The sequence below is a fragment of the Gallus gallus genome, chromosome 4 (assembly GCF_016699485.2).
Source record: "Gallus gallus isolate bGalGal1 chromosome 4, bGalGal1.mat.broiler.GRCg7b, whole genome shotgun sequence".
Taxonomy (NCBI): Eukaryota; Metazoa; Chordata; class Aves; order Galliformes; family Phasianidae; genus Gallus; species Gallus gallus.
Genome location: NC_052535.1, coordinates 69307694 through 69334391, shown reverse-complemented (window position 1 = coordinate 69334391; position 26698 = coordinate 69307694). Strand labels below are relative to the sequence as shown.

The 26698-nt window shown below is 41.5% G+C and overlaps 3 protein-coding genes across 11 annotated transcripts in view; 2 read left to right on the top strand and 1 right to left on the bottom strand.

Annotated features, from left to right (window-relative positions):
- Positions 1 to 1742: 1742 nt before the first annotated feature.
- On the top strand, positions 1743 to 19033 carry PGM2 (phosphoglucomutase 2). The gene is made up of 14 exons (NM_001031383.2): positions 1743 to 1831; positions 4766 to 4933; positions 5732 to 5838; positions 6148 to 6232; positions 7905 to 7988; positions 9473 to 9666; positions 10535 to 10724; positions 11397 to 11494; positions 13107 to 13287; positions 13386 to 13479; positions 14020 to 14149; positions 16667 to 16856; positions 17507 to 17640; positions 18411 to 19033. The coding sequence occupies exons 1-14, from the start codon at positions 1760 to 1762 to the stop codon at positions 18511 to 18513; spliced, it is 1830 nt and encodes a 609-aa protein (NP_001026554.2). The 5' UTR covers positions 1743 to 1759; the 3' UTR covers positions 18514 to 19033.
- Positions 6018 to 25498, bottom strand: LOC112532440 (skin secretory protein xP2-like). Of its 2 annotated transcripts, XR_006939135.1 has the most exons (4): positions 12994 to 17090; positions 10557 to 10701; positions 10275 to 10360; positions 6018 to 6272 (listed from the first exon to the last, which is right to left on the bottom strand). XR_006939135.1 is itself a non-coding variant. In XM_046940682.1 (3 exons), the coding sequence occupies exons 1-2, from the start codon at positions 25305 to 25307 to the stop codon at positions 13150 to 13152; spliced, it is 624 nt and encodes a 207-aa protein (XP_046796638.1). In that variant the 5' UTR covers positions 25308 to 25498; the 3' UTR covers positions 10476 to 10701; positions 12994 to 13149. The 2 variants fall into 2 exon arrangements, 1 of the variants encoding a protein (XP_046796638.1); XM_046940682.1 differs by lacking the exons at positions 6018 to 6272; positions 10275 to 10360 and adding an exon at positions 24707 to 25498 and having other exon boundaries at positions 10476 to 10701; positions 12994 to 13172.
- Positions 24952 to 26698, top strand: part of TBC1D1 (TBC1 domain family member 1) — a 96082-nt gene continuing 94335 nt past the window's right edge. For 4 of the 8 annotated variants that reach the window (XM_046940285.1, XM_046940287.1, XM_046940286.1 and 1 more), the window contains exon 1: positions 24952 to 25004. The gene's annotated coding sequence lies outside the window, so the exon portion shown is untranslated. Of the gene's footprint in view, positions 25756 to 26698 lie in introns of all 8 variants that reach the window. The other 4 variants (NM_001267573.3, XM_046940282.1, XM_046940289.1 and 1 more) reach the window with 2 other exon arrangements.

Genomic DNA, 26698 nt, shown 5'->3' with positions numbered 1-26698 from the left:
CTTCATTTAAGACGGCACCCTATTGTGAGGGCTATATGTGTTTTTCTAATTGTGAGGTGTCTGCTGTGGTCTGCCAGTTAATTTGTACTACAGAAACAAAACATCCCTCTCTCCCATCTCTCCCTGGTGTTCCAAGCTGCTGTATGAAGTGAAAACTAGTAGAATGGCTTGGCATTTTTAGACTGAGTGAAGTAAGAAAAGTTTTTTGCTTTAAGTAGCTACAGCTAAGTTGGACTTGTTAACAGCCATGGCATACAACAGCTCACATATCACAGAAGCACAGCTGAGGCTGGCAGAGACCTCTGGGTCCCTCTGGCCCGGCTCCAGCAGGGACAACCAGAATGGGTGCCCAGGCCTTTGGGCAGGCAACTTCTGAAGATCTCCAAGGAGGAGGCCCCACAGCCCCTGGGCAGCCTGTGCCAGTGCTGTCATCCACACAGTACAGTAGTAAAGCCCTTTACTGAAATTCTAGTATTCATTTGAATTTAGTTAGGAGTCCTTACGGAGAAGTTGCAAGAAGGATTAACTACAGTGTCTGAAGTTCCCAGAAAGAGTATCAGGTCAGTAAGATGACTCATCTGTTGATTTTTTTTAATTGTTTTTGTTTGTTTGTTTTGCTAACTTTGCCTGGTTTGGGTAACAGTGGGGGGGGGGGGGGGGGGAAGGAAAATGGCACCACTCTTTATGATTTGATTTTATCTGGTTTTTCAGTCTGTGGTCAGGCAAATACAACCTTTCTCTGATAGTTGGACACCTCAGCATTCTCATGCGATAACGTTGGCTTTCTACATCTTTCTTGGGGTTGATTTCCTAGGAAAAGTGACTAAGAGGGAGGGATCTAATTGTGAGATTATCTGATATTTTGAAATGACTTGGACTGTATCAATTGTGTGGAAATCATGTTAATCACAAGAGAAGACACATCAGCAGTTGACTGTTCTTCCTTTTTTCCACATCTTTTAATTCCATTGGACAATGAAGTTTCTGGAGTGTGGCACTCTGCGGGTTGGGTGTTTCTGACCATAGAAATGAATGTATTTGAAAATGTATTTGAAGCACTCTAAAGAAAAAGGAGGCCCGTGAGGACCTGCTGATCTGTTCCCACTCCTCCCTCGGGTCGGACTGCTGGAGTGCTTTGCCGAGTTAAGGACTCAGTGGCTGTATCAATCTTCACTTACACAAAGAGCGTTTTATCTGTTATTTGTTCTGGTCAGTGGTGCAGAAGGATATCCATTAACACTCTTGTACACAAGGTGTGGGACTGCTCCTGTCCCTACGCACTCAGGGGAACAATTCTGGACAGTGCCAGGTTTCTGACCATCTCTGCATCCCATTACTTCTGTGAAGGCTTATGCAAGGGGTGCTCATTATTCTGATTGCTCGCAGGGGCGGCTGGAGGGCGTCTTTCAGGGAAGGCGGTGCGAAGCGGCACAGCGCAGGAGCGTGGCGCCGTGCTGACGCTCCCAGACCGAACTCCGCACGGATCGCCTCTTACGGCTCGCGCAGAATTGCGGCCGGCTCCGGACCCCTCCGAGTCCCGAGTGGGTACGCGGGCCGGGTCCGGCCACGGGAGGGCAGCAGCCACCGCCTCCGGTGCCGCCCCTCGGCGCGCTGCCTGCCGGGGCTGGGAAAGCTCCGCGGCCCGGCCCTGACCTCGTCCCGGCAGCGGGCGGGGCGGAGGCGACGCGGCTCGGCCCGGCCCCGGACGCGCTGCGGAAGCGGGAAGCGGCGCGGCGGCGGCTGGGGCTGAGACGGCGGCATGGCAGCGCAGGGCTCGGCGGGGGATGCGGCGCTGAGGCGCGAGGCCGAGCAGTGGCTGCAGTGGGACCAGGTGAGGGGCGGCGGGCGCCCTGACGGCTTTCTTTGTACGCTGCCTTTCCCTCTTGTTCCCGACCGCTCCCGTTGCAGAGGGAGCTGCCGGTCGCGCGGTGCTCAGGCAGGAGCGCGCTGCTATGCCGTGCCTCGGAGCCCCTCCGAGCCCCCGGGTCCCTCTGCGTTTTGTTTGCTGAAGCGCCGTTTCCAGCCATCCCTGAGGGCCTGCCTCAGCGCCGGGAGGTGCCGGGCGTTCCCCCGCTGGCGTGCGGGTTGCTGGGCCCTCGGGGTGCCCTGGTTTCTGGGGTCTTTTTCTGCCCTTCCCTGCTATTGCTGTACTGCACATCGCGTCTGTTCCTGTGGAGATGTTCAGACAGCTGAGGGCGTCTCTCTGCTGCCTTCTGCTTTGATCCTGACCGCTCTGCACGTAGATGGAAAACCAGCATATTTCCATATTCCACACGTCTAAAGAGACCTCCTGCATGGCCGTGCTCTGGAAACGCTGACGCAGCTGCCCGACACTGCGTTTCCTGCACAGATCAGGCCTGGATGTGCTGTGGGTGGCTGGCACTTGGTGTCCCTACACACGACGTTTGTTCACTTGCAGCACGCTGTCCATGAGGTGCTGTTGGTGGCTGCCCTTTGCCCATCGCATACGTAGGTGCTGGTTTGGTAGGTGGCCTTCTGCTTACTTCAAGACTACTCACAAAAGTATAGAACATATGTATACATACGTATGTATGCGAGGTTGTCTTTTCAGATTACAACAAGCTTTTGTGTTTTTTGGATCAGTTTAATGGATTTTTGAGAGGATAATCTGATTTAAAGGGTCCCTGATATTAATAACTTCTCAGACTGATGTTAATTATATTCCGGTCTTCTGTCTAATCACTTCAGTTTAATTGGTGATTCCAATTAGTTCATGAAATCCTATTGAAGTCTAATTCAACATCCCCTGAAGTATCTGTACCTTCCTGAAGGTGTGCTCTTGGTCAGTAATTGCATCTTTGGCTGCAGTACTACCTGACCGGTATGCAATGCCTTGTTGCTGATTGCTCAAACATAGTGAGGTGTCATTGCTGTGGTTCTGTCATTTCATTTGTCAGGGAGAAACTCCTACAGTGTTTGCATTGAGCAATAGCTTTAATCCAATATAACCCTTGTCCATTTACACTACTTTTTAATTTTTTTTAAGAGACCCCTTCATGGCAAAGGATAGCTTTTTAATTTGAAGGGAGAAGTTAATATTTAATGATGATAAGCTGCATGTTTCTTGCAAAATAGTAGTTTGCAAGAGCAAACCCTTACGTATGGAAATGGTCCTGCTGACTTTGCTGGAAGGTTTTACTTAGGTAACAATTACTGTGTATATTACAGGCTATTTCATCACCATATGTGTTACAGCAGTATCATGTTTTTCATTTTTCTTGTTATCATGCATAAAATCATGGAGAGAGGGCAGCTTCTGTTTTTACTGAAAATAAAACTTGTTTACTCAGTACCTGTCCCGCTACTCTAAAACTTTGGAAGGACTTTTGCACTGATGGAAGATCTCTGGGACCTTCAGTCAGTGTGGGTTCAGCTAAATAACTTTTGTGTGACGAGGTAACATTTGAGCAAGTTGCACTGGTGGTTATTCCTTGTGTCATAACACTTGCTGCTGTAATCAGAGAGATTGATATTCCCATATTCTTGTCCTGTCCCTGCAAGGTTAAGTTGCCAGCATTCCTGGACTGGTAAATTACTAACTCTTAAACTGGAAGTCAGTAATTCAGGGCTACTTAATTGCTCAGTGGGGAAAAAAAACAATTCTTTTTTCTTTAATGGTATTCTGCAGTATATAGTTTACTGATGATCAGCAAAGGCTCATTAGCTTTTTGAGTATTTAGACTGTCATGTCTGCCGTTCAGCAGCAGGTGCATAGATCAGTAATGAGGGCAAGATGCATCCACAAATGATGAACGTATTGTAAGGTTTAAGAAAAACACCGTTGTCTTGCTTGGTGATCCAAACTGCTATCGGTTTGCACAGAGTCCTTACATGTTTTTATAAAGTGTTTACTCACACGGCTGCTTTGTGCATGTTCTTCAGCTTCAGGAAAAAAAATAGAGAGAGATTTATTTTTTTGCCCAGGATGATCTGCTAGGCCTTCCTTCGATCTCAACATACGTAGGTTATCCAAGAGACAATCAAGTCCCTGACTTTCTCGAGGTCAGTTGGTTGAGCAGGAGTCAAAGCTTATGTTCATTTAGAAATAATAATCTTTGTACTCCAGCGTGAAGTGCATGTAATGGTGCTGTGAGTAACCCGAGGAGCACACTGCTGCTTTGCATAACGCTGTTGCTTGGTGGCTGGAGAGTGCCATCTGTCCTCCTGGCTCATCAGCGTTCAGGGAATCAAACTGCTGTTAAGCCTGACAAATCCCACATTATTGAGATGTTGGGGCATACAAGACTTCACTAATTCCAAAGGTGAAGAGTTGATAGGGGTTGTATCATGCAAGCAATACACCAAGAAAAGGAGAAAGACTTAGAGAAGGAATTTTTCATCATTCATAACAAGTGTGATGGGACACATCACACCTTTCTCTCGGTGCTCTGCACAGTGTGAGAATTTGGTAATAGTTGAGCTGTAATCATGAGCGTGGCTCTTCATGGATTTTCACAAGCACTACTCACAAATATATTCTGTGCAAATTGTTTATCTCCTGACCAGTCTGTTTGGTTTTGTTACTGCCTCTCTTCAACTGATTTTAAATTCAGAAGATGCAGAAAGAGTTCTGGGGTTCCTGATGCGGTGCACCGTGTTGTAATACCAAAGTAAGCCAGCAGAGAGCGTGGGGAAGAACGTCAGTCCTATTAAGAAGCTTAAATGTATTTAAAACAAACAGAACAAAACAACAACAAAACACGCATACAAGTACTTACAGAATATCTGAATTTTGTATCTACAGAATCCAAAAACTTCTGCAATAGTGAAGGAACTAGTTGCTGAAGGAAATGTGGAAGAACTACAGAAATACTTTGGCTCGCGAATGGAATTTGGCACAGCTGGGCTCAGGGCTGCCATGGGAGCAGGAATTTCTCACATGAATGACTTGACTATTATCCAGACAACTCAGGTATTGTATTCCTCGTATTATCTCATTCAACTGGTTGGATCCAGGAATGGAAGAGCCTCGCTTATGGCAAGCATATGTGCATTCTAGGGAAGTACATGGTTTTTACTAATTAAAAGAAAATGGAGGAAAACAGAGCTAACCAGCATTTGGCTGAACTTATATACATGTATAGGTACTAAGTCAATCTACCTGGAGGGAGCTTAAAAAATAAAGTCCTTAAAGTTACTGTAGCTTGGACTACTGGTGTATCATTGTATTGTGTCCCAAAAAGCATCCTTTTATTACTAAGGGTGAGATTCAATTCTGTCTTAGTTTCAGCTGGGATGCATTTTTCTTCAGAGTGTCTGGTATGATGCTATGTTTTAGCTCTAGGAGAAGACTGATACTGATAACACACTGATATTTATAGTTCCTGCTGAGCGGTTGTACAGAGTGAATGACTGTGGTGCTGAGCCACCCACAGGGTTAAACCACAATTGAAATGTTGGCCAGTTGTTCACTTCCTTATCTGATACCTTAAAGAATGAATAATTTCTGAATCTGCAGGTCAGACCACATTAACTGGTTCTTTTGGGAGCTGGTTCTGATCTTTAGAAAAGTGCTTAAATGCTGTCAAATTCTATTATATTGGTTTGAAGGTTTTTGTCATTTCATGGTGTTAATTCATCCTAGATGAATTGAATCCCAGTCCAGTTCAGTGAGATGCGTGCAGTGAGATGTCAACGTCTTAGCGGTCATCTTAATGATAAATGAAATACTGAGATTATATTAATGAAGTGAATTTGTTACTGTCTTCAGGGGTTTTGCAGATACCTTGAGAAGAATTTCAGTGACCTGAAAAACAGAGGAGTTGTGATTGGATTTGATGCTCGTGCCCACCTTTCAAGCGGAGGTAGTAGCAAAAGGTACTTTTCAGGTAGTATTTTGTAGATGTCTTACGTGGTTCTTCACAGTCTCATAACTGCTTCAATAGCATTTTCTCTCTCTCTAGAAATAATTTGAGGGGTTTATAGTATTTTTATTTTCTTAATACCAAGGCAGTTTTTATAGTTGTTTTGTCTAGAAGGAATATGGAAGGAACACCTTTAAGTTGTGTATAATGATTTCCTTTATTTTATTTTATTAATTGGAGTGAGGGGAGGAAAAACTTTGAAATTCAAAGAAATGGATGAGAGAATGAATATATTTCCAAGGCTTCTTTTCTTGTTATTTAGGTTTGCGAGACTTGCTGCTAATACGTTCATCAGTCAGGGAGTTCCAGTTTATCTCTTCTCTGATGTAACACCGACACCTTTTGTGGTATGTTTCTCTATTAAATCTTTTTTTATACATGCAAATTCTGTGAGATATCAAAAAATAATATTAAGGAAAAGTAGACAAAACATTTTGAGCTGTCTAAGTTCTGGCTGCTTAGACTGCTTGCTTTATGCTTACTTAGCTAGGTTTGATTTACAACATCCGTAGCAGTAGAAGGAAGAAGCTGAGTAGAATATCTGCGACAGTGAGCTGTATTTGTACTCATTCACACTTTCAGGCATGTTTCTTGAAGAAGTCATTTCATAGTCTCTAGCTTAACAGAGTGATAGAATATCCTGAGCTGGAAGGGACCCACAGGGATCACAGAATATCTGAGTTGGAAGGGACCCATAAGGATATCGAGGGATGGAGACTTCATATGTAACATGCTTGTAAAGTTTGGTAGATTTAGGGCCACGTTCTTCACAAGACAACTTAAAGCAGTGTTGCATGAGCTATAGCTGATTGTATTTGCTGTTAAATAGCCAGGATTGAACTTGAACTGGACCTCTAGTCATGAATAATGCTTTATTTTCAATTCACTCCATCAGCTTGGACCAGTTTATAATAGCTCTCTCCAAAACAATTTTCTTCCATAGCATAATCATAGAATCACCAAAGTTGGGAAAGACTTACAGGATCATCCAGTCCAACCATCTGCCTATTACCAGTAGTTCTCACTAAACATGTCCCTCAATACAATGTCTAAATGTTCCTTGAACACCTCCAGGGTTGGTGACTCCACTACCTCCCTGGGCAGCCCATTCCAGCACCTGACCACCATATTTCCAGGCATCCAGCCTCAGTCTCCCCTGGTGCAACTTAAGGCTGTTCTCTCTAGTCTTATCACTGGTTACAGAAGAGGCCAACCCCCAGCTCACTACAACCTCACTTCAGGTAGTTATAGAGAGTGATAGGTCTCCCTGAGCCTCCTCTTCTCCAGACTAAACAATCCCAGCTCCCTCAGTAGCTCTTCATAAGGCCTGTGCTCCAGACCCCTCACCGGCTTAGTTGCCTTTCTCTGGACACGCTCCAGGGCGTTGATGTCTTTCTCATAGTGAGGGGCACAAAACTGAACGCAGTACTCCAGGTGTGGCCTCACCAGTGTTGAATACAGAGTTTCAATTACTTCCCTGTTCCTGGAAGCAACACTGTTTCTGATACAAGTCAGGATGCTGTTGGCCTTCTTGGCCACCTGAGCACACTGCTGGATCATGTTCAGCTGAGTATTGACCAGGACCCCTGGGTTCATTCCCTGCTCCAATAACTGCTCTCACAAGACAGTATGGATGAGAATGCTGCAGTTTTATTTCTTGTTGCCCTACACCGACTTCTGTCATTACCCCCAACACATTACACTCTTAAAGATCTGAAGTGTTTTATGTCATTTTGCCGCACACAACAGAGGCATTCAGCTTCCTCCTGTAAAAATGTTACTCTAGTGAGCCACAAAGTATCTGAAACGGTAAATGTCAAGCAATGGCAAGAGATAAGGTTGCACTACATGGATTCTGGTGAAGCAAGTGTAGTTGTTCCTTCAGGGATTGAGTCTGTAGGAATCATATCCTGACCTTTTTATTTGGCATTGGCGTATGGAAGCAATCTTGTTCATATACCATAAAATCTCCTGTAATGTTTTTCATATTCCAGTTCAGTTAATCTTTTCTCATTGCAGCCATATACGGTAACTCATCTGAAGCTTTGTGCTGGAATTATGGTTACAGCTTCCCATAATCCAAAGCAAGATAATGGTTACAAGGTACTCCTAAATGATCTGTTTTTTCCATTGTCATTGTTTTTTAATCTTTTTTTTTTCTATGTAGAGATATTAATATTATTGTGTGCAGCTCCTATTATGTTATTGACCAAATGAATAGGTCATTTGATTCTTGAGATCTAGCCCTAAACATATATATTTAGAAGTAGTAACATGTTATAGTAATAACATAATTAATATCTTAGCTCTATAAAGCAGAAAGATAAGTATAGTTCTGGAACTTTTGGAACACTTTAGAATATTTAATAAGCTTAATGAGTTGCTTGTGTAAAACACTTGGATTAAATTCCATTAATTTCACATAGTATATTTTTCCTTTTGCTAAATGATACAATTATCAATGTGCCTTTTTTTTGTGTGCGTTTCAAGAAACAAATGACAGATGGCTGAGCAGCCTGTCTGCCAACTGCATACCTGGGTTAGTCATATACAGACTGTTTCCAGAATATAAAAACAAAGGTTAGGAGGTCTTTCTTTGTCTTTTATAATAGAAAAGCGAGGTATTAGACAAGATGATTTCTCACTGTCTGTTCCTTCAGAACTTCTTGTCCTACTGTTTGAACTGTTTTTTTTTTTTAATGTATTCATCTTGATAGCTTTTTCACATCAGTTTGGATGTCTCATAGAATCATAGAATTACTCAGGTTGGAAAGGACCTCAAAGATCATCAAGTCCAACCGCAGCCTAACCATAGTACCCCAACTCTAACAATGCTCTGCTAAATCATCAATTACTTTGTTAATCAACTTCATTTTTGGTTTTCATTTTCGTTTTTGTTATTTGATCTACGTGTATACATGACCCAGGTGCTATTAGGTATATTTCCTTAAAGATGTAGCTTGTAAAACATCAGTAGGAGGAAGCGTGCAAACAACTGTCTAAATTAAAACACAATTCTGTTTATAGATAAGCATAAAACCTGCTCTTGGATGTATAAGCAATTTTTAAAAAATAAAGGATGCAGGTAAGGAACACCTTGAAACTTTCATGAATTTCTGCTTGCTGTTGTGGCAACACTGCTACTGTAGACAGCTGCAAGGTTTTTCCTTACTTCTTTTTTGTAGTAAAAGTGTTTCATTTTTATTTTGACACTTTTTTCCTCTAAAGTATTGTTTTATATTTAACGATTATCTAAAAATTGAGAGGAAGTATCTTGGGGAATTTATCAATTCCAAAGCGAGCAGACAGGTTGATATTTGAATCTTCTCAGTAAGTGAGCTGAGCCTTGTTTTGTGTTTCATTATGAATTTCAGTGTGCTCTGATAAAACTTAATAGCTTTTTTGTAGAACAGAAATGGGATTTCAGGGAAAACATTGAGAATAAGAACAGAGAATTACTCTGGTTATACTCCAGTGGAATTTACTGTAATATTCTATCAAATATATGTTTGCCAACAAAAAATGGCGAAGCTATTCTACCCATATTAATGATAAAAATGAGCTCTTACCCTTATTATCATATGTAGGTTTACTGGGAAAATGGTGCTCAGATAATTTCCCCTCATGACAAAGGAATTTCTCAGGCTATTGAGGAGAATAAGGAGCCGTGGCCTCAGGCTTGGGATGATAAACAAATTGACAGCAGTGCGCTACTTCATGACCCATATGCTACTATCAATAAGGAATATTTCAAAGACATACAGAAACAGTGCTTTCACAGGTAAGTAGTGTTAACTCTGTTAAGAATGTGAGATTGTTTTTATGGCAGTTTAAATTGACCCAAGACAAGGCAGCTGTGATTCTGATGCATTTTCCATCCCTGTATTTGCATTCTTGTGATCTTTTGTGGTAATACTGGCAACTGTGTCGTTACATAGTAAGTCAGTTCATAAACTTAGTCTGGCAAGAATCTAAACCAGTAAGGTGAGTGATTTGTTTCTGATTATATTATCTTCCTGTAATGGTATGACTGTGCATCAGCCAAATGGGGCTACTGTGTGCAGCGAGGGGAAAGCTAACGGTTGATACTGACTGTAATTTAATGTTCTTAAAGTGAGCCAGAACGTTCTGATAGAAGGAAGTCGTGCTCTGTCATTCTAGTCTTGCATATGTTTCTGGTGACCTTGGGAGCCTTGCATATATGTATTGCTGTCACTTGCTTTGGTATAAACTTAGTAAAATTAAGTGGATGTTTCTTTTTGTAAATTAAATGAGCAGCAACCTGTTAGATCTGCCTGTTTACATCAGTCTTAACTATCTGCAATCAGATGATTTACATTCCAGAGTTGGGGATGAAGAATCAGTCAGTTGTATTTATTTTCTACTCACCTCCTCTGGGGTGTATAGAGTGTATTACTCTTTTTCCAGTAATTTGCATGTACCAGAACATTGGATACCTACAGTGAGTCGCAGATCTGAAAAATGAGGTTAAACCAACCTAGAAGTTATTGCCTTTAAAAACTGACCTCCTTTAGTTTATCGTGTTAACAGTACTATAGAATACTGTCACATTGGCTCGTGAACAGTGAATTTTCCTGCAGTATGTTCTGCCATACTTAAGTTTTTATTATTAATCTCTTTTGTTTCAGGAATATAAACAAGGAAACAAACCTGAAATTTGTTCATACTTCTGTGCATGGTGTAGGTCATAAATTTGTGCAGCTGGCCTTCAAGGCGTTTGATCTTAGACCTCCTTTTGCTGTTCCGGAGCAGAAGGATCCTGATCCAGAATTTCCCACAGTGAAGTATCCAAATCCTGAAGAAGGCAAAGGTGTTCTGGTAAATATATATAATTAATATTTCTTAATGTTCTAAATACAGTGTAAATATGTATTTCTTAGTAGTTGCAGTGTCTCAGTGTTTATTTCTCGTCTATTTTTACATTTATCAAAGAATTTCCTGGTATCATTTCATCAAAATTCATAACTCTCTATGAGGCGGTCTGGTAATAATTATCTGCAACTTTAAACTGCACTTTGTTCTGCTAACAGAATGTGCAGCATCTGCACACAGAGCAAAGTGATAGAATTCCTTTTTAAAATAAATGAATAAATAAGAAGTAGAAATCTTCATAGTCAATTTTTAGACGTTTTTACAGCTTACGTCTGAAATACAAAGGCAGAAATTGTTCTCAAACTATGATTGGATCAGGGGAAATCCTGACAATAAGGAGACTAGATTTTCTGATATGAGTATGGTCATTTTTTTAGTAAAGATCCTATTGGCTGTAACAACAAAAGCAGAATGATGTAGGTGAAGTTAAATATCCTGCCTGTGCTCTGCTGTTGCCAGGCTTATGTCCTGTGAATTGGTTAAATGTTGTTTGACACTCATCGTGACGTTGAGTGTTTGAAATGAAATAAACTGGGAAAGTTACTTGAAGTCTGTAAAGGCTGTGAAAATATTTGGGAGTATTAATACTTTCCTGATGTTGCTTACTACTGTTTTCAGACCTTGTCTTTTGCTTTGGCTGAAAAAGATGGGGCAAAAATCATTTTAGCAAATGATCCAGATGCTGATCGACTTGCAGTGGCAGAGAAACAAGAAAGGTATGGCAGCTAATAAATACAAGCATTTATATTTTGGACTTAAACATTAGACTAATTTGAGGGATTTTTACTATCTGTGTTGCAGAGGAAGGTAGGATAGTCACACTTGTCCTTTCTAGATTAAAACCATATAGAAATGCGAGGGGACTGTATGCAGCCACAGTGGTAAATTAAATAGTGATTAAAATTAGACTCCACAAGAAAGCCTGAATAGTTATTTGACATTTGCACTTGAGGTATACACAGAAATATGTGAACTGTTACGATTGTTTGGTGATGATAGGTTTTCAGATAGAAATTTTTCAGAAGACTTATAAACATTCTTTCATACTGTGTTTACTGAGAAATAACTTGAATATTCTGCACAACTTCTGTAGTTACCAGATTATCTGAGGAATAAAGAATAATTCGTTTGTTTGTTGGTATTGGCTTTCCTATTTGTTGGGTTTTGTTTTTGTTTTTTGACTCTTTGCCTTCACAGCATGATCTAAGGAGGCTTCTCTGTCTCTTGAGCTAACTGACACTCTCTGCTGTATCTCTGGAAACGTTAGCTGGAATATCCTGGAGTTTGGCACATGCCAGCCTTAGCTGGCAGCTGAGCAGTGAGGAAAATGCATAAAAAGCTGTAGTTTGTGCTAGTTATGATGAGTTAGAAGAAGAACGCAAAATCACCCGTGCTTTTTTGTCTTAAAACTTGCATCTACCGGATACTTGGAAGGGGCGTTAGTTTATTGTATGTACCACTATTGAGAGTATGGTGCTCTCATTCTGCTGCTGCTTTGCCAGTTGTTTAGCCAGTCTTAATAGTCACCTAACTTTTGATCCTGCATTGTTTCTAAATTCTACTGTAGCTTTTTATACACTAATCAAATACTAATATAGGCTTCTATGGTATCTGTACTTCTTTGACAGAAACCCCTGCTAGAACACATTCTTACGCTAAAGTGTTGCTATGTATTGCTTAATGCTTGCTGGCATCAGTAAGGGCAGGAGGGTGCGTCTGCTTTGCTTTCACAACAGGTATTTTTACTGTAGGTGTAGATTTTTGTCAGTCTGACAGTGTCTCCCCTTTCTCCCCTTTCATGACTGTGATTTTGTGGGCAATTTTGACATCTTTTTTTTTTCCTTTTTCATTCATTTTTTCATGTTCAAACAATGGACCAATTTATATATATGTACACAAGATGTTTTTTTCAGTGATAGATTGATGTATTTGTAATTAAATAAAAGTATTTGTCACCAAGTCAACCCAAAATATTGATTACACAAGAACTGTATTTTCATGTCTGTGCATGTCTGTAACCATTGATTTTTATAATTTGTATCTGCTGGGTTGTTTTTCTTGTTTTTTAATTTAAAATATGCCAGAATATCACTTCTTTGTATTTGGATAAACTCATCAGCTGGTGCATATGATGGAGAAGGACAATAACCATTCCAGGATTCTTTGGGGAATATTTTTTTTTCTTAATGAACATGAGGTATCTTGTTACTGTTACCTGGAATTCAGATGTGGTAGCTTTATTTGCTAGTTTTCATGTATGTAAGAACCAGTAGAAGTTTTTCCAGTACTGTCCTTTAAATTCTCTGTTTTTTTTTCTTCTCTGTCCAGTGGTGAATGGAAGGTGTTTTCTGGAAATGAGCTGGGAGCTCTGTTAGGTTGGTGGATCTTCACTTGCTGGAAAAAACAAAATAGGGATGCTTGTGCCATTAAAGATGTCTACATGTTATCAAGCACTGTTTCTTCCAAAATCCTGAGAGCAATTGCACTAAAGGAAGGTTTTCACTTTGAGGTAAGTTGTTAGAAGATTACTGGATATACTTCTATTTGCCTTCCTACATTGCTTTTATTTTTAAAGTCTGTGGGGTTTTGTTGTCATTGCTTTTGTAGGAGACACTGACAGGTTTTAAGTGGATGGGGAACCGTGCCAAGCAGCTCATGGATCAGGGAAAAGCTGTTCTTTTTGCATTTGAAGAGGCGATAGGTAAGAAAGTATATTATGTTCTGGTATCCTTTAAAATAGTGAAAGTGTTCTACTCTCAAAAAATGGCAATCTAGTTCTGACCTTAATGGGAGCTATTGATATCATCCACTTGGCTGATTGGTATTACTAGTATGCAATCCTAATCTCTACTTAGCACCAACTATGGTGATGTGAACTAGGGGTATGTAAGTCTTTAGTAGCACCATTCTCTACAAGTTTTTACAGTTTCTTGAGTATCTCAGTATCTGAAAACAGTGAAAATGTGACTATATAATGGATGATTCTCAGTGTTACCATATACTGCTGTGGAAGGGTAATCACATTTTCAAATCTTAGTCTATGCTGAATAATCAGTATAGAATTAAACCAAAATACATACTATGGCAATATTCACTTCTCCTTTAGACAACAACCTGTCTTACCCTCCACTGCGCTCCCATTGCTATCCCCAGCACTATCTACTATTCTTATTAAAAAAAAAAAACAAAAAACAAAACCATAAAATGTGTAAAATATAAATATAACTTTTTCTTTGTTTAGGGTATATGTGCTGCCCTGCTGTTCTGGACAAAGATGGTGTCAGTGCTGCTGTTATAACTGCAGAGATGGCTAGCTTTTTGGCAACCAGGAACTTGTCTTTGTCACAGCAGCTGAAGGCTGTCTATGATGAGTGAGTTTGATTATAATTGTCAAATCTTCAGATTTTCTCCATTCCATGTATGTTGCTTAATAGCAATCTATGGTATACAAAGAAACAAACACACAGGTATGGTAACAGTGATCTAGCGAGCTCTCCTATGCTAGATCATATACCTATGCTATCTCCATACCAACATGACTTGGTTTTGTGTAGTTTTAAAACATTGACTACCTTCCTAACTCTTACTCTATTAAAGAGGTGTTTGTAACATTTTCTAGTTCTTCTGACGGGTATCCCCCATTTGAGAAGTTTGGCTCTTGAGCACTGCTCTTTCTTGTACAAAAGATTGGACTTTGTTTTGTTTTGTTTTCCCCAGCAGTATTGGTGCACTGTGGAGCTCATAGTGCTTCTTGCTGCTTAAACACACCAGATGCACAAAAACATTAATGGCAGAATGTGTCCAAGTAGCTCTGGCATATTTATGCTATCTGGCTTATTTCTGTCCTGCTTGCAGTACTACTTGTGATTAAATTAATTCTAGTTGGCACTATAGTTAGAATTTTTATTATATTATTCTGTCTTTCATTTTCTGATTGATAGTGTGTGTTCTTTCTCCTCCTGAATACCCAGATTTGAGCTGATTCAGTTGATGTGCTATTACTGGCTCTGCTTGCTATATCCAACAGGGTATTCCTCTGAAAGCTTTGAATATGAGGCACTCCTTTTTCTTTTTCCTTTACCAAATTCAAAGACCTGCAGAAATCAATAGCTGAAATGGCTGTTGGATTCCACTGGGCAGGGTGGTGCATTCCTCATGTGGTTTCTAGGTTGGTTGGTAAAAAGGAGGGAGCAGCACAGGCTGGTGGATACTCTCCACCTCTTCATTTCCAGTGGTGTCCCTAACAAAGCTGTGGTGGATCTTGCAGAAAGACTCATGGAAAACTATAGCCTTTGTGCTTCTTGTTTCACCAGTCCTCACAGCTCTAAACATACTTGTTTCATCAAAAATTAAGAAGGAATCAGGTGGCAAAAACATTGCAGAAACCATGGAATTCATCGGCTCTTGTATGTAGCAGAAGTTTAAAAACAGTATGAAATGGTTAAAACAAAGACACAGAAAATAACGTCTAGAACTACAAATGTGGTACCTGACTTGGAAATTCTCTTTGCTGCTTGTAGTTGGAAGTGTTGTATATTCAGAGGTCTGTCCTTCTCTGGCATGTGCTTGCTTAAGTACTTATTCAGTAAACACCTGATTCAGGTTGCCTTCAGAATTGGAATGTTTAACTGAGTGGAACGTAGCAATGCCACTTGTCCACTGTGTAAATAGCTGCTGAGAAGGTCAGACTTATTTAGCATGAAAGCATCCTGTAGACGCACCTCAGAGGAAGATAGTTCATGTCACTTGCACATAGTCAGCACTTGTGGAAAACCTGCAGATATACAGGGAAGAAAACAGCTCTGTCTTATTAACAGATGCTGTTACTATTCCAGATTAACTGGAATGGTGGGCCTTTACTTGGTTTGCGTTGGGGTCATCGATATTTGTTTACTGTTTGTTGCTAGTGTAGTGTTCCATTTTTCTGCTCCCTTCTTTTCTGGTCAGGGTTATCTTGTGAACTGCTTGTAGAGCAGAAGAAACTCTACTTAGTATTTTGGGGTTATCATTACTACCCCATTTCAAAGCTGAAGTAGATAAAGAAAAGGGCATAGTCCATAGTAGCAGGTTCATCATTTGTTTCAAATATAAGGTAGGCTTTTTTAATTCCCTTGCTGGATTCTTAAGATTGAATTAACAACTACTGACCTTCAAGATGTTCATTTAGGTATAAATATGTTGCTGTTTCAGCAGCCTTCCAGATTTCTAGCATGCATGTAATAATGCTAGTGAAAGCTTCTGTCCTTCAGACTTCCCCCAGCATCAAAGATTCTCATCAGCTGTTTATCTTTAGGAAGAGTCACTGAAAGAACCAGTCCAGGTTTGTATGCTTTCCAACAACATGCTGTTCTGAAAATTCAGTGCTAGCAGGCAAGTTGTTTTTGATGCAGATTCGGCATCATGCTATTTGGCAGCAAATAGATAATGTCAAGAGATGATAATGTAAAGAGATTATCGACAGAACAATGTAGTTTAATAGAAACACTTCAATGGGAAAGCAGTTTCTGAAATTTGTCTGGAAAAAAGTCTGGAAATTCTGTTAGTCAGAAGAGGTCAGCTGGTGTCCACTCAAGGTTACATATTTAGACATATTTTGTTCTCTTCCTGTGCATTTAGATCTCCTCATGGCATCATTTCTTCTTTTGGTTTAGAAGTGAAGTTTCTCTCTTTCAATTATTAAGAAAATATGTATCTGGAGACCTTTCCCTCTTCAAGTATGTGAAGTGGAGCAATTGAACTGTCCAGACATCTAAAAAACTGTAACAGGGTGAACTTATGATACAGTTAACCTATATAGATTCTTGCTTTATAGAATGTTGTGTGATGTGTGTGGTGTACAACTAATAAGACTGCTCCTTCTTCAATTGATTGGTATTGTGTCTTCACAGATATGGATTTCATATTACCAAAGCTTCATATTTCATCTGCCATGATCCTAAAGTGATTCAGCAGCTTTTTGACAACCTTAGGAATTACGATGGAAAAGACACATATCCAAAATCTTGTGGTAGATTTAAAGTTTCTGGAATAAGGGATTTAACTACTGGGTATGACAGCAGCCAGCCAGATCTAAAAGCAGTAAGTGTACTTTTACCATACAGAGTCATGTGTACATATGTACATATACGAATATTCTACAGAGAGGTACCCTAAAACATATGTTCAAACCTGACTGTAAGTTGAATTAGATTTGTGGTGATTGTTTTGTTTTGATGGGGAATAAATCAAGGTTAATTTTTTTCATTTTCCTCTCTCTCTCTCTCTCTCTCTCTCTCTCTCTCTCTCTCCCTCTCTCCCCCTCTCCTCCTCCCCTCTCACCCCCAAGGTGGCAGTCTATAGAGGTAGAAGGATCTTGCTGTAGTGCTGCAGCAATCCTGCATTAACTTGTTGTAAGTGTAAGCTAAGTAGTCCATGTTTATTTTTGTCCTGGGGGAAGCTTGTCATAGAACAATTTCTGTTTACAGTCAAAATGTTGACTAGACTTGAAATGAGCTACCTAGTGGTACTACTTAACAGCAGTTTTACTACCAGATTGAGGGTAAGGTTGTGATTTGCCTGCTGTAGTCACGAGACTACACAATTCACAATGATGAAGAAAACAGAACACAGTTTGCTTTGATCTGATGCCTTAGTTACATTATATGACATCACACCATGCGTTTTGTCTTGAATTCATTGTAGTCCCATTGTAAATGTTATATATATATATATATTCTTACTATTTTCAGATTCTTCCTACGAGTAAAAGTAGCCAAATGATTACATTCACTTTTGCTAATGGAGGAGTGGCCACAATGCGAACCAGTGGAACAGAACCAAAAATCAAATACTATTCGGAACTTTGTGCACCTCCTGGAAACAGGTATTGTCACCTACAGGGGTAAATGCTGTATGATAGGGGCTGATCAGCTTCTCTGTATTGTTTTGGTGGGGAAAAGGCTCTTCATGATTGAATAATATTACTACAGTCACTTTTATTATTCTGCAAATATATATGCGTAAAGCTTCAATCCTGAAAAATGTGTTGAATAATTCTTTTGCCACTGAAATTTCTTTAAACTTGGTTTCACATTCAGTAAAAACAAGATCAAGAAAAGCATTCTGTTTTAACTGAAAGTGAATGTACTCCCTCTTTTTTTAACATATATTTTGTTGCTTTAGGCTTATACTACTACACTGTATCTATAGTTGCGTATTTTAAGCCAGTTTATTTAGTAATTATATCCTTGACTAATAGCTTGGGAGGTCATGTAGACTGAACGATAAGCAACTACTACTCTAATGATAATACTACTTTATTACCAATGTATTTTCAGGTGAATTCTCTATTAAGTACACGAGTTTGAGTTACTAAATGCATATGATTTGTAATGTAGTAGAAGATACTCTGAACTCAAATTGGCTGTTGTTCTATTTTAGATTATATTGTAGATTTATGGGTGTTTTTGTAGTCCTAAGTGCCTTTCACACATCAACTGGAAGTGATGTGTCAACGCTCTAAGAACTCAAGTATATATACTTTTATCATTGATAAAAAATGTTTGTCTAAAACAATACCTGGGACTGAAAATGTGCTTTTTAGCTTACTCCACTGTGACATGTTTTCTATTCCATGTGGATTTTGTTTCATAGTGACGTTGAGCAGCTGAAGAAAGAACTGGATGAATTGGTCAGCGCTCTTGAAAAACACTTCTTTCAACCAGAGAAAAACAATCTTCAACGAAAGACTGAGTAAAATAGAACAATTACTACCTTCATTGTATTTGGTATTTTGGCAGCATTAAAAATGCATTATTTAAGAAGTAAGGATTTTCAGGACCAAATATCTGAGAACTCAGACTAAAAAAGACTTTTTATGCTTTTATGAAGATTCATTCTACATACTGTTGAATTTAGTATCTTGTTTTGTCAGGAAAGCATGTCTACCCTTGAAGGACCAAAAAAAGCCCAGTCAGCTTACACACTGAAAGTTGTCTGCAAATGTATTTCAATCAAAACCTGTTTAATTAAATACTCTAAGTAATATCCTGATTTCTGAAATGCAGCTTGCTTGGGGGAAACCTTTCTTTTGTCTGTGGGTAATCTGATAACGATATGAAACTCTATCTAGGTTTAGATTTGCAAAGCAAGTGCTGCTGTTAATAAGAACTGAAAGCCTGCAGTGAAACTTTTGGTGAACTTAAGGCAAGTGTTTTAGAAATAGTGGTCTTTTGGCGGGGGACTGTAGCCCAAATAAACAAGGAAGTCACAGTAAATTTTCTGGAGAGTCTCTGTTTGCTGTGGGATTGGACTACCAAACTTCAAGTTGGAGATGCTAAGCATGCCAAACTCTTATTCCTTAGAAGTGTGAAACATGCCTTTCAATACCATGAACATGTTGGGACAGAGTGCATCTACATACACCTTTCTGTCACTCTATTGATCTAAGCATTGCTAGGTCAGTGCATAACCCCAGATCTGGTTCCTGTCATGCTGTATGCTACAAGATTTTGCTGCATAACTCTCTGTGTTGAATTTAGAGCAGAAATTTCCATTTCATTGTGTGCTGTCATCTGTACTTGCAGAGCCTGAGAGGGTTGCATAGTGGTTACCAATTGACTTTGTTATACTTTTTTTTTTTCTGCACTGGGTATCAGTGTGTAGCTCCGACAGCCCAGGTACATCTTGGGAAAAGAAACCTCCACACTGTAACTGCTTCTGTATACAATGACAGTGCTAGGTCAAGCATAGATTAAATTTAGCAAATTATTCATCAGGATTCCAGCGAATACTGGGTTACCTTGTTAGCTAAGATGGTAAGGAAAGAATATTTGATGCCTGCTTTGGTCTTACAAACTTGAGTTATAATTGGAGGATACAAAGAAAGGAGTAAGCCCTGCATTCTTTGGCTGATGCTTCAGTTTTTCTTGGCTGAAGAGTCAAAGCCAGCATCTGCACCGTTCATACTGAGGTCAATCTATGTGGTGCAGAAAATTAACTTTAAACAAAAGTGATAAGAAGATTATTAAGGAAAGGGCTTGTGTTGATCGAAACCTAGTGCTAGGGAAGTAGAAGGACAAACGTTGGGATGACACTTGAATTTTGCTCTCGGTAGGATTTAACAGGTGGCACGTGACTTAACCACAGGCTTCCTTGCAAAACACAGTTTCTTGCATGGTACTTCACCCTGAGCTTCGTTAAAAGCAAATGGCTGTGCACAGGCTCCTAGTTTAAACTGCCCACTGCCTGGTTAGGTGATGTTGGTCAGCACTTCTGAGAGCAACTTGGTTGGGGAACCCAGACACAGCATGATCGCTGTGAACTGAGGCTGAGGGATGCTATGGAGATCCAGATGGCCTGCTGTGTTGTTCAGCTTCCTGTGACATGCTGGGCTTCTCCTGGGCTGATGCTGTTACTTGTGGGCGATCTACATGGCCAGATTCTAGCTGCAGGCATTAATTACTTCTGCCCTGCTGGGAATCTGTACATCAGAGAACATCAGAGCAGAGACACTGATGTCTTATCCAGAAATGGCAATTGCCAGGACAGGAATAAAGAAAGCTTGGAGCCTGGACTGAACCCAAGTGGCAGGGAATTCCTGGCTGCTTCCAGAGAGGTGCATCCCTACGTTACAGAAAATATGCAGACTGAGCCTGGTCTTTATAACAGACTAACACTTGTAATTCCAACACAAGTCAACAGCAGTTGTAAACATTTGATCCAGGAGGAAATCATGCTTGCGAGGCTGGGAAGGAAATGCCTTGAAACTAAGGAGTACAATGCTTAAAAACTCTGCCATAAAAGTAAAAGCATAATAATGCTGTTAGACTGATGGATTTCACTTTGAAGTTATTGGTATGTTTAGTGGTCACAACTTAACACTATACTTGAATTTATTTTCATTTTTATTTCAGTAAACAGTTTGGCCAGAAGGAAATACATTGATTTCATCTTCCTTACAGGCTGTGAACTTAGTCCACGACATATTGTGAAACATACAAGTATTGTACTTGAATTGCGAAAGAATTTATTTTAGACTCCTAATGCATAACAAAAAATCATATAGAGATAACTGGAATTCTCTATTAAAATATTTAACACCTAAACAATTTTTTTGTATTCTACTAGTATGTTTAAATCTGTAACTAATTCACTTAGAGAATTTCTATAAATGAAGCTTCCTGCCTGCAATTGCTTTTCGAAGTTGCAGTGGTTGTGTTTATTATTTTGATGCACCAACAATAAGGAAACCTTATATCCTAATGTAACACTCACTGTGAGCAGCGACATGAGAGGGGCAGCACCATTCGTTCCTAAGATGTATACATTAAGTTTTTACAACATTGGTGACTTCTAAGATCTCACAGCTGAAGGCACCTGGATGCCACATTTAGGTAAAATATAAAAATAATCAAAAGTAATAACCACCAACAAAACTGTTCTCTGCCCACAAGTACAATATTAATCAAAGGTAATCTTCATTAAACTAAGTAGAGTCACTTTCTTTCACACCATTTCTTTGTATAATGTAAGCACACAAATTCATCAGGGGTAGTATTTCTGTTCAACTTCCAAGCAGAAGCCAACATTTCTCTTTTGTACGGTGAGTGGCGGGTGACTGAAATCAGGTCATGCACTAACAGAACACTGTGCATAATGGGATGAGCCTATTAAAATACCAATCATGACCTAACGCCCACCTAAATAAAATGTAACATAAACGATGGCATAGCAACAGCTATATAGCTGTTGCTTCTGCACAAAAGGAGAAGCTTCAAATACTCACACAACCCCTGGTAAGTCATTTTCAGATGTATTTATGGGAAGGAAAGGGGGGAGGGTTAATCATGAAATCCGAAAGCATGAAAGTACAGAGGCAGCAGGCAGGGTCTGTAACAGGAGCTCAACTCTTTCAGACTTTTTACTCATGATCAGTGATAACTGAAAGTCTCTTGTCTTTGAAGATAATCAACAACTACTGTTGCTGTCATACATTCTTACAGAGTAGAAAACAGGCAAACAGCTATTATAACAGTATCACTCAAATTTGGTTTGTGGAATGTCTGGGACCCTGCATGAATACCATCTGGAGATACATTGTCACTGGATAAAGAATGTAGTACTTACCCAGAGCTCATTTAAGTCAGTATCTTGCCCTTAATAAGGTACTAAACAGATTTACATGACCCAAACACAAAGACTTAGACTGTTTTGTATAATAGCACTAGAAATTATTAAGATTACCAAGGGAGAAAAGCAGAGATGCTTCTAATGCAATTTAAGCACACCGTGGGTACCCAAATTTCAAATAATGATCCAAATTTTTACTTCTCAGCTGTTGCCCTATGGAGGAACTACAGCTGTGAAACCATCTGGGTGGAACTTTACAACTTCCTGTTTGCATATAGCTGTGCTTCAAAGGGTGCAGCCACAGCAGCCCAAAGTTCAGCTCCTGTCTGTGGTCAGATGAGTTCAGCCTAAATTTCACTGGCTGTCTTCATCCTGGTCTACAGTCCTACCTCAACTCAAATCAAATGACTTGCTCATCCCTTCACTAGACCACAAGGAACACTTTGCTATCTCACAGCCTGCCTTGTATGGGCCTCATCCTGGGTGGGCTTTTTTGTGTTTTGCTTTATTATTGTTATATCTGAAGTGCAGCTGCACAAAGAAATAATAATGAAATTGGTATTCCACAGATCATGTTTGCAGTATGTGGGAGCCCTGGTTAATTTTTCTTGCCAGTCTGAAAAAGCATGTGACAGTAGTATGTTTTAATAACTAGGCTACTGTAAAGAAAATGATGAAGGATAAAGAATGAGAGATGTACTCTTTCAAAGACCTGAACGGAATTAGGAAGGCTGATGTTCAGGGCTCACACCTGAATATAAACATTCTGCTTCTGTATGTTACGTGTGTTCCTCTACTTTACATGTTCACTTCTTATGAACTAGAACTTACAACTCCCTTCTTGTTCTTGTCTTGTTTTCACAAATGAAATTTCTTTTCTGTATGAGTAGCCATTTCAACAGGAAATGGAGAGAAGGAATGCTGTCCAGCATGTCCTTGATGCTCATTATTAGGAAAGTGTTGTGGGATGTAGGTCAAACATTCTCATGGCAAGCAGAAAACCAAGAGATCTTCCTGCACCTTGGATAAACGTGGCACAGATGTGTAAGACAGAGTGGATCTGTTTGTTCTTCCTCAAACACAGCACATAAATACTTATCTTTGGGAAGGTGTGGCTGTTGGATCGTGAGGATGGTGGACCATATTCTGCAGCCCTGAGACAGCTGACTTTATGCAGAACCTTATTTACTACTTTTCTGTATCATTTTAGGCAGCTCATGGGATTTTTATGACTCTTTGTTTTTTATACACTGAATTTGCTTTTTCTTAGACCTCAGACTGTATTTTTTATTTTTACTACACCTTAGCAATAAGCATTATAGCAGATTGGCTTGGATTAAAATGGGTCACTGTTCCTGAATTTGTCAAATATAAACACTTCAAGTGTGTTTTGTCTGTTTACTGTAACAGTGGTTTTTAGCTCTACTTGAATGAGAAAGAGGGTGTTTTCCAAAATTGGAGCACATAGAACTATTAAACCAAGGTAAGTGTGGTTCTTATCTGAGGCATTTTACATTGCCTATAAAACACCATATGACAACCTGACAAAAGCTCTGCAAGGCAAAGAATTAAAATATAAGAGCTGGAGAGACAGGAAAAATAGAAGAGGAACCTACAAATGAGTTCAGTCCCAGTCTAATTTCTTTCCCAGCTATCAAGGAAGAAGAGAGGATTTGTATTTATGTGTTCTTGCTCGGGGATTTTCCAAGCAGCAGAAAGAACCTTGTAGGACCTGTATCTGTTTAATTGTCTCTTTCTGAAAGGCAAAAGCTTTAAAAAAAGTCTTCCTAAGATCACTGTTTGGTAATTCAGAATGGATGAGCCTTGGCCGAAGTGCTGGAGCTGTCAGATTGAGGACTGCGGTTTGCAGCCTTCCATAACTGAAAGCAAAAATCCCCAGGCTGTCAGCTTAAAACAAAGTAAAAGGACAGACTTGTTTCAGATCTGAGGTTGGCAGCTGGAGTGAGAGTGCTGTCATTAGCTGTGATGGTTTAAAGGGAACCCGCTTTAGCAGGGAATGGGACTTGACCCCCAGCAGTCCCTTCCAGCCCCTATGATTCTGTGATTCTGTTAAATATATGTAGGATGGCCAAGTTTTGCAGAGAGGGCTTTCATTTCCCCAAGGAGTGCCCAGGGTGCCACTGCAAACATAAGGCCTGCTCTCATTTCTGCAGAAGCAGTAAGCTATGAACCAAGGGCAGATCGGGAACAGCACTCTGAGCACGCTGCTGCTTTCATACTTTCACTCACAGGTCATCAATCCTATTAAAGTACACGGAGCAAGCACAAGTCGTGTAGATGCAACCACTGTGCACTGCGCAAGTACGGGATGTGCTACATGTACTGAATCACGACTTGTTTTCCACAATCCGGGAAAACGCTGTGCTTCAATTTGACAGCCCACTTAATTATTTCCCTCACAGAGCACCGCGCGTCCAGCAGCTCAGCAAATTTTCTTGAGAACGTTTGGTTCTACTTACTTAGATGTAAGTAATCAGTAGCCTCACTGCCAAGAAGCCTTGAAATTAATTGAGAGCAAGAGTGGTTTGCGGGACTGGAAGGGAGGCCCTGACCATCTGGGAAGAGCGCTGTAATTAAGTCTACGGCTCCACTCGCTGCTGAGCCTCTGCGGCAGGAGAGGCACCGGCCGGTGCCAGCCCTCCCTGAGGTGTGAGAGGCCGGCCGGCCTCACAGCGGGCACTGCGGGAGCGGACGAGGTGAGGCGGCAGAGGCTGCCCAGGCCTGCCGGGCCCGGCTTGCTGAGCAAATGTCCCTTTAAAAACAACTCCGGTGTTAACTTCTGTGAACTCCGTACCCACCTGCGCTTGTCACGGCAGCGCGACGGAGACGCGTTTTCTGCGCTGTGACACACAGGCGGAGGAGCGCCGCAAAAATGCTCCCGGAGCTGCCCGTCGCCTCAGCTGCCCGCGGTCGCGCCGCGGGTGCCCTCCCGTCACGCCGGCCGGGCCGCGCCGCAGCTCTCCCCGCGGGGGCCGGGCCGGGCTCCCGTCGCTCTCCGCCCCCGCCGCCTGTTGCTATTTTTACCGCCGAGCCCGCTGCGGAAGGAGGCGGCGAGCGGCAGCCGCGGGGCGCGAGGCACGGCCTGGCCCGCCGCAGGTACGGGCGGACGCGCTCTTCCCGCCTCCCCGCGCCCGTTAGCGGCTCTCGACCCCTCCCCTCCTCTTCTCTCTCTCCCCTCGGCGGGAGCGGGCGGGCGGCGCTGCCCAGCGGGGACTTCTCGCAGCGAGCGCGGCGCCGGTAAGGGCAGCCCCAGGGCGGTGAGGGGCGGCGGGGCCCGCTGCGCGACGGGATGGGGGCGGTGGAGGAGCAGCGTTGGGCCGGGCCGCTGCTAGCGAGGGCGGGCGGAGGAAGAGACGCTCTCAGCTCTGAGGAAGTGAAGGAGTTGAGGCGGTCGTGCATCCCGCCCGGGCAGTGTGCCGCGCTCCGGGCTGAATTCGCGTTGCCCGTCCCGCGCCGCACAGCTCAGCCGTCTCTCCGCAGGGGAATGGGAGTTTCACTTCAACGCCCCCCCGCATCCACACGCCGCTTTTCTGGCCCTTTAAATTCGCGTTTTTCATTAACGAGGGAACGAGCTCGTGAAAAGCGTGCTCAGGAGGAGACTGAGAGGCGGTTATTTATAGCGCGGCGCGAGGAGACCGCGTGTGCTGCGCTGCGCTGCGTGGGGTCGGCGGCACTGCGGGACCGGGCGGGGCTGAGCCTGGGGCTGGAGGGGGGCAGCCCCGGTTCCGCGCTGAGACGTGCGCCCTTCGGCCGCTGGACGGGGCGGGTCGTGTCGTACCCTCACCGCTTGCGAGTGGTGAGGTGGAAATCGTCACAGCTTGATTTACAGGAATGCTGAAAGTCATAGGTAATACGGGAAAGTAGAGATGCCTGCAAGTGAGAGAAGTGCCAGGTTGGAAGGAATGCGGGACAGAAAGAACGAGACGAGTTGGCGCGTTTCTCACTCCGTAATTTGGTTAACTGACAAGTTGGATGCAGGTGTATTGGCTGTGGGTGTGCAACTGGACAAAATGGAATGGCACTGAGGATGTACGGGAGCTAGCAAGCTGTGTTAACAGGTTCCTTCGTTACATTGTAAGGGGAGGAGCACCTGCTGCTTCCTTTGGGTCAGTGCAAGGCTGGCTCAGGAGTATCCCAGTTCTGACCTCAGCCATCAGAATATTGTTTCTATGGGTTGTTATTAGCAACACACGTGAAGGGAAGGAACAGAAAGCTGTAGTCTGCATTTGATACTTAATTACAAGCTTGTCTGCTTATAATCAGGAGTGTTTTAACATTTTGCTTGACTCTTTCCTTATTATTTATCTATTTAGTTATTTATAACCCACTTGGGAAGTAAAATAACTGCTGGCTGTGTAGGCAAGTATCTCAGATGCAATGTTTACCACAAAACCAATTGATTTTCTCAGCTTATATGGTAAAACATTACTCATGGCCATAACCAAAGCTGCTAAAGGAGTTGAAAAGACTCCTTTAGAAGTCAAAACTTAATGCACATATATGTGAAAAAAGAATGGAAATTACCAGTAATTTCTGAGGCAGATTGACTTCTGGGTTTGCATGTGGTGTTGTCCACTGTACAAGTTCCAGAAGGAAGCAGCAGATAGGAAGAGAGAGGCTATCAGTAAAAACAACCTGGTGAAACAGGAGTACTTTATGATTCCAAGTGCCAGTTTGGTTTAAATGAGAGCTGTTTGAAAATGGAGAGCAACTTGCGGTGTGCTATCTGGCCTGTTTCTTCCAGTGAAGTGAGGCTACTCAGAAGTGTTGTCTGAAGCTGGAAGATGGCA

Coding starts and splice junctions, on each gene's coding strand:
- PGM2 (NM_001031383.2), top strand. CDS start 1,760: ATGGCAGCGCAGGGCTCGGCGGGGGATGCGGCGCTGAGGCGCGAGGCC. Junction 1,832..4,765: donor AGTGGCTGCAGTGGGACCAG/GTGAGGGGCGGC, acceptor TTGTATCTACAG/AATCCAAAAACTTCTGCAAT. Junction 16,857..17,506: donor GCCAGCCAGATCTAAAAGCA/GTAAGTGTACTT, acceptor TACTATTTTCAG/ATTCTTCCTACGAGTAAAAG.
- LOC112532440 (XM_046940682.1), bottom strand. CDS start 25,307: ATGCACGACCGCCTCAACTCCTTCACTTCCTCAGAGCTGAGAGCGTCT. Junction 13,173..24,706: donor CGCTGCCGTGACAAGCGCAG/GTGGGTACGGAG, acceptor TGTTTTTTCCAG/CAAGTGAAGATCCACCAACC.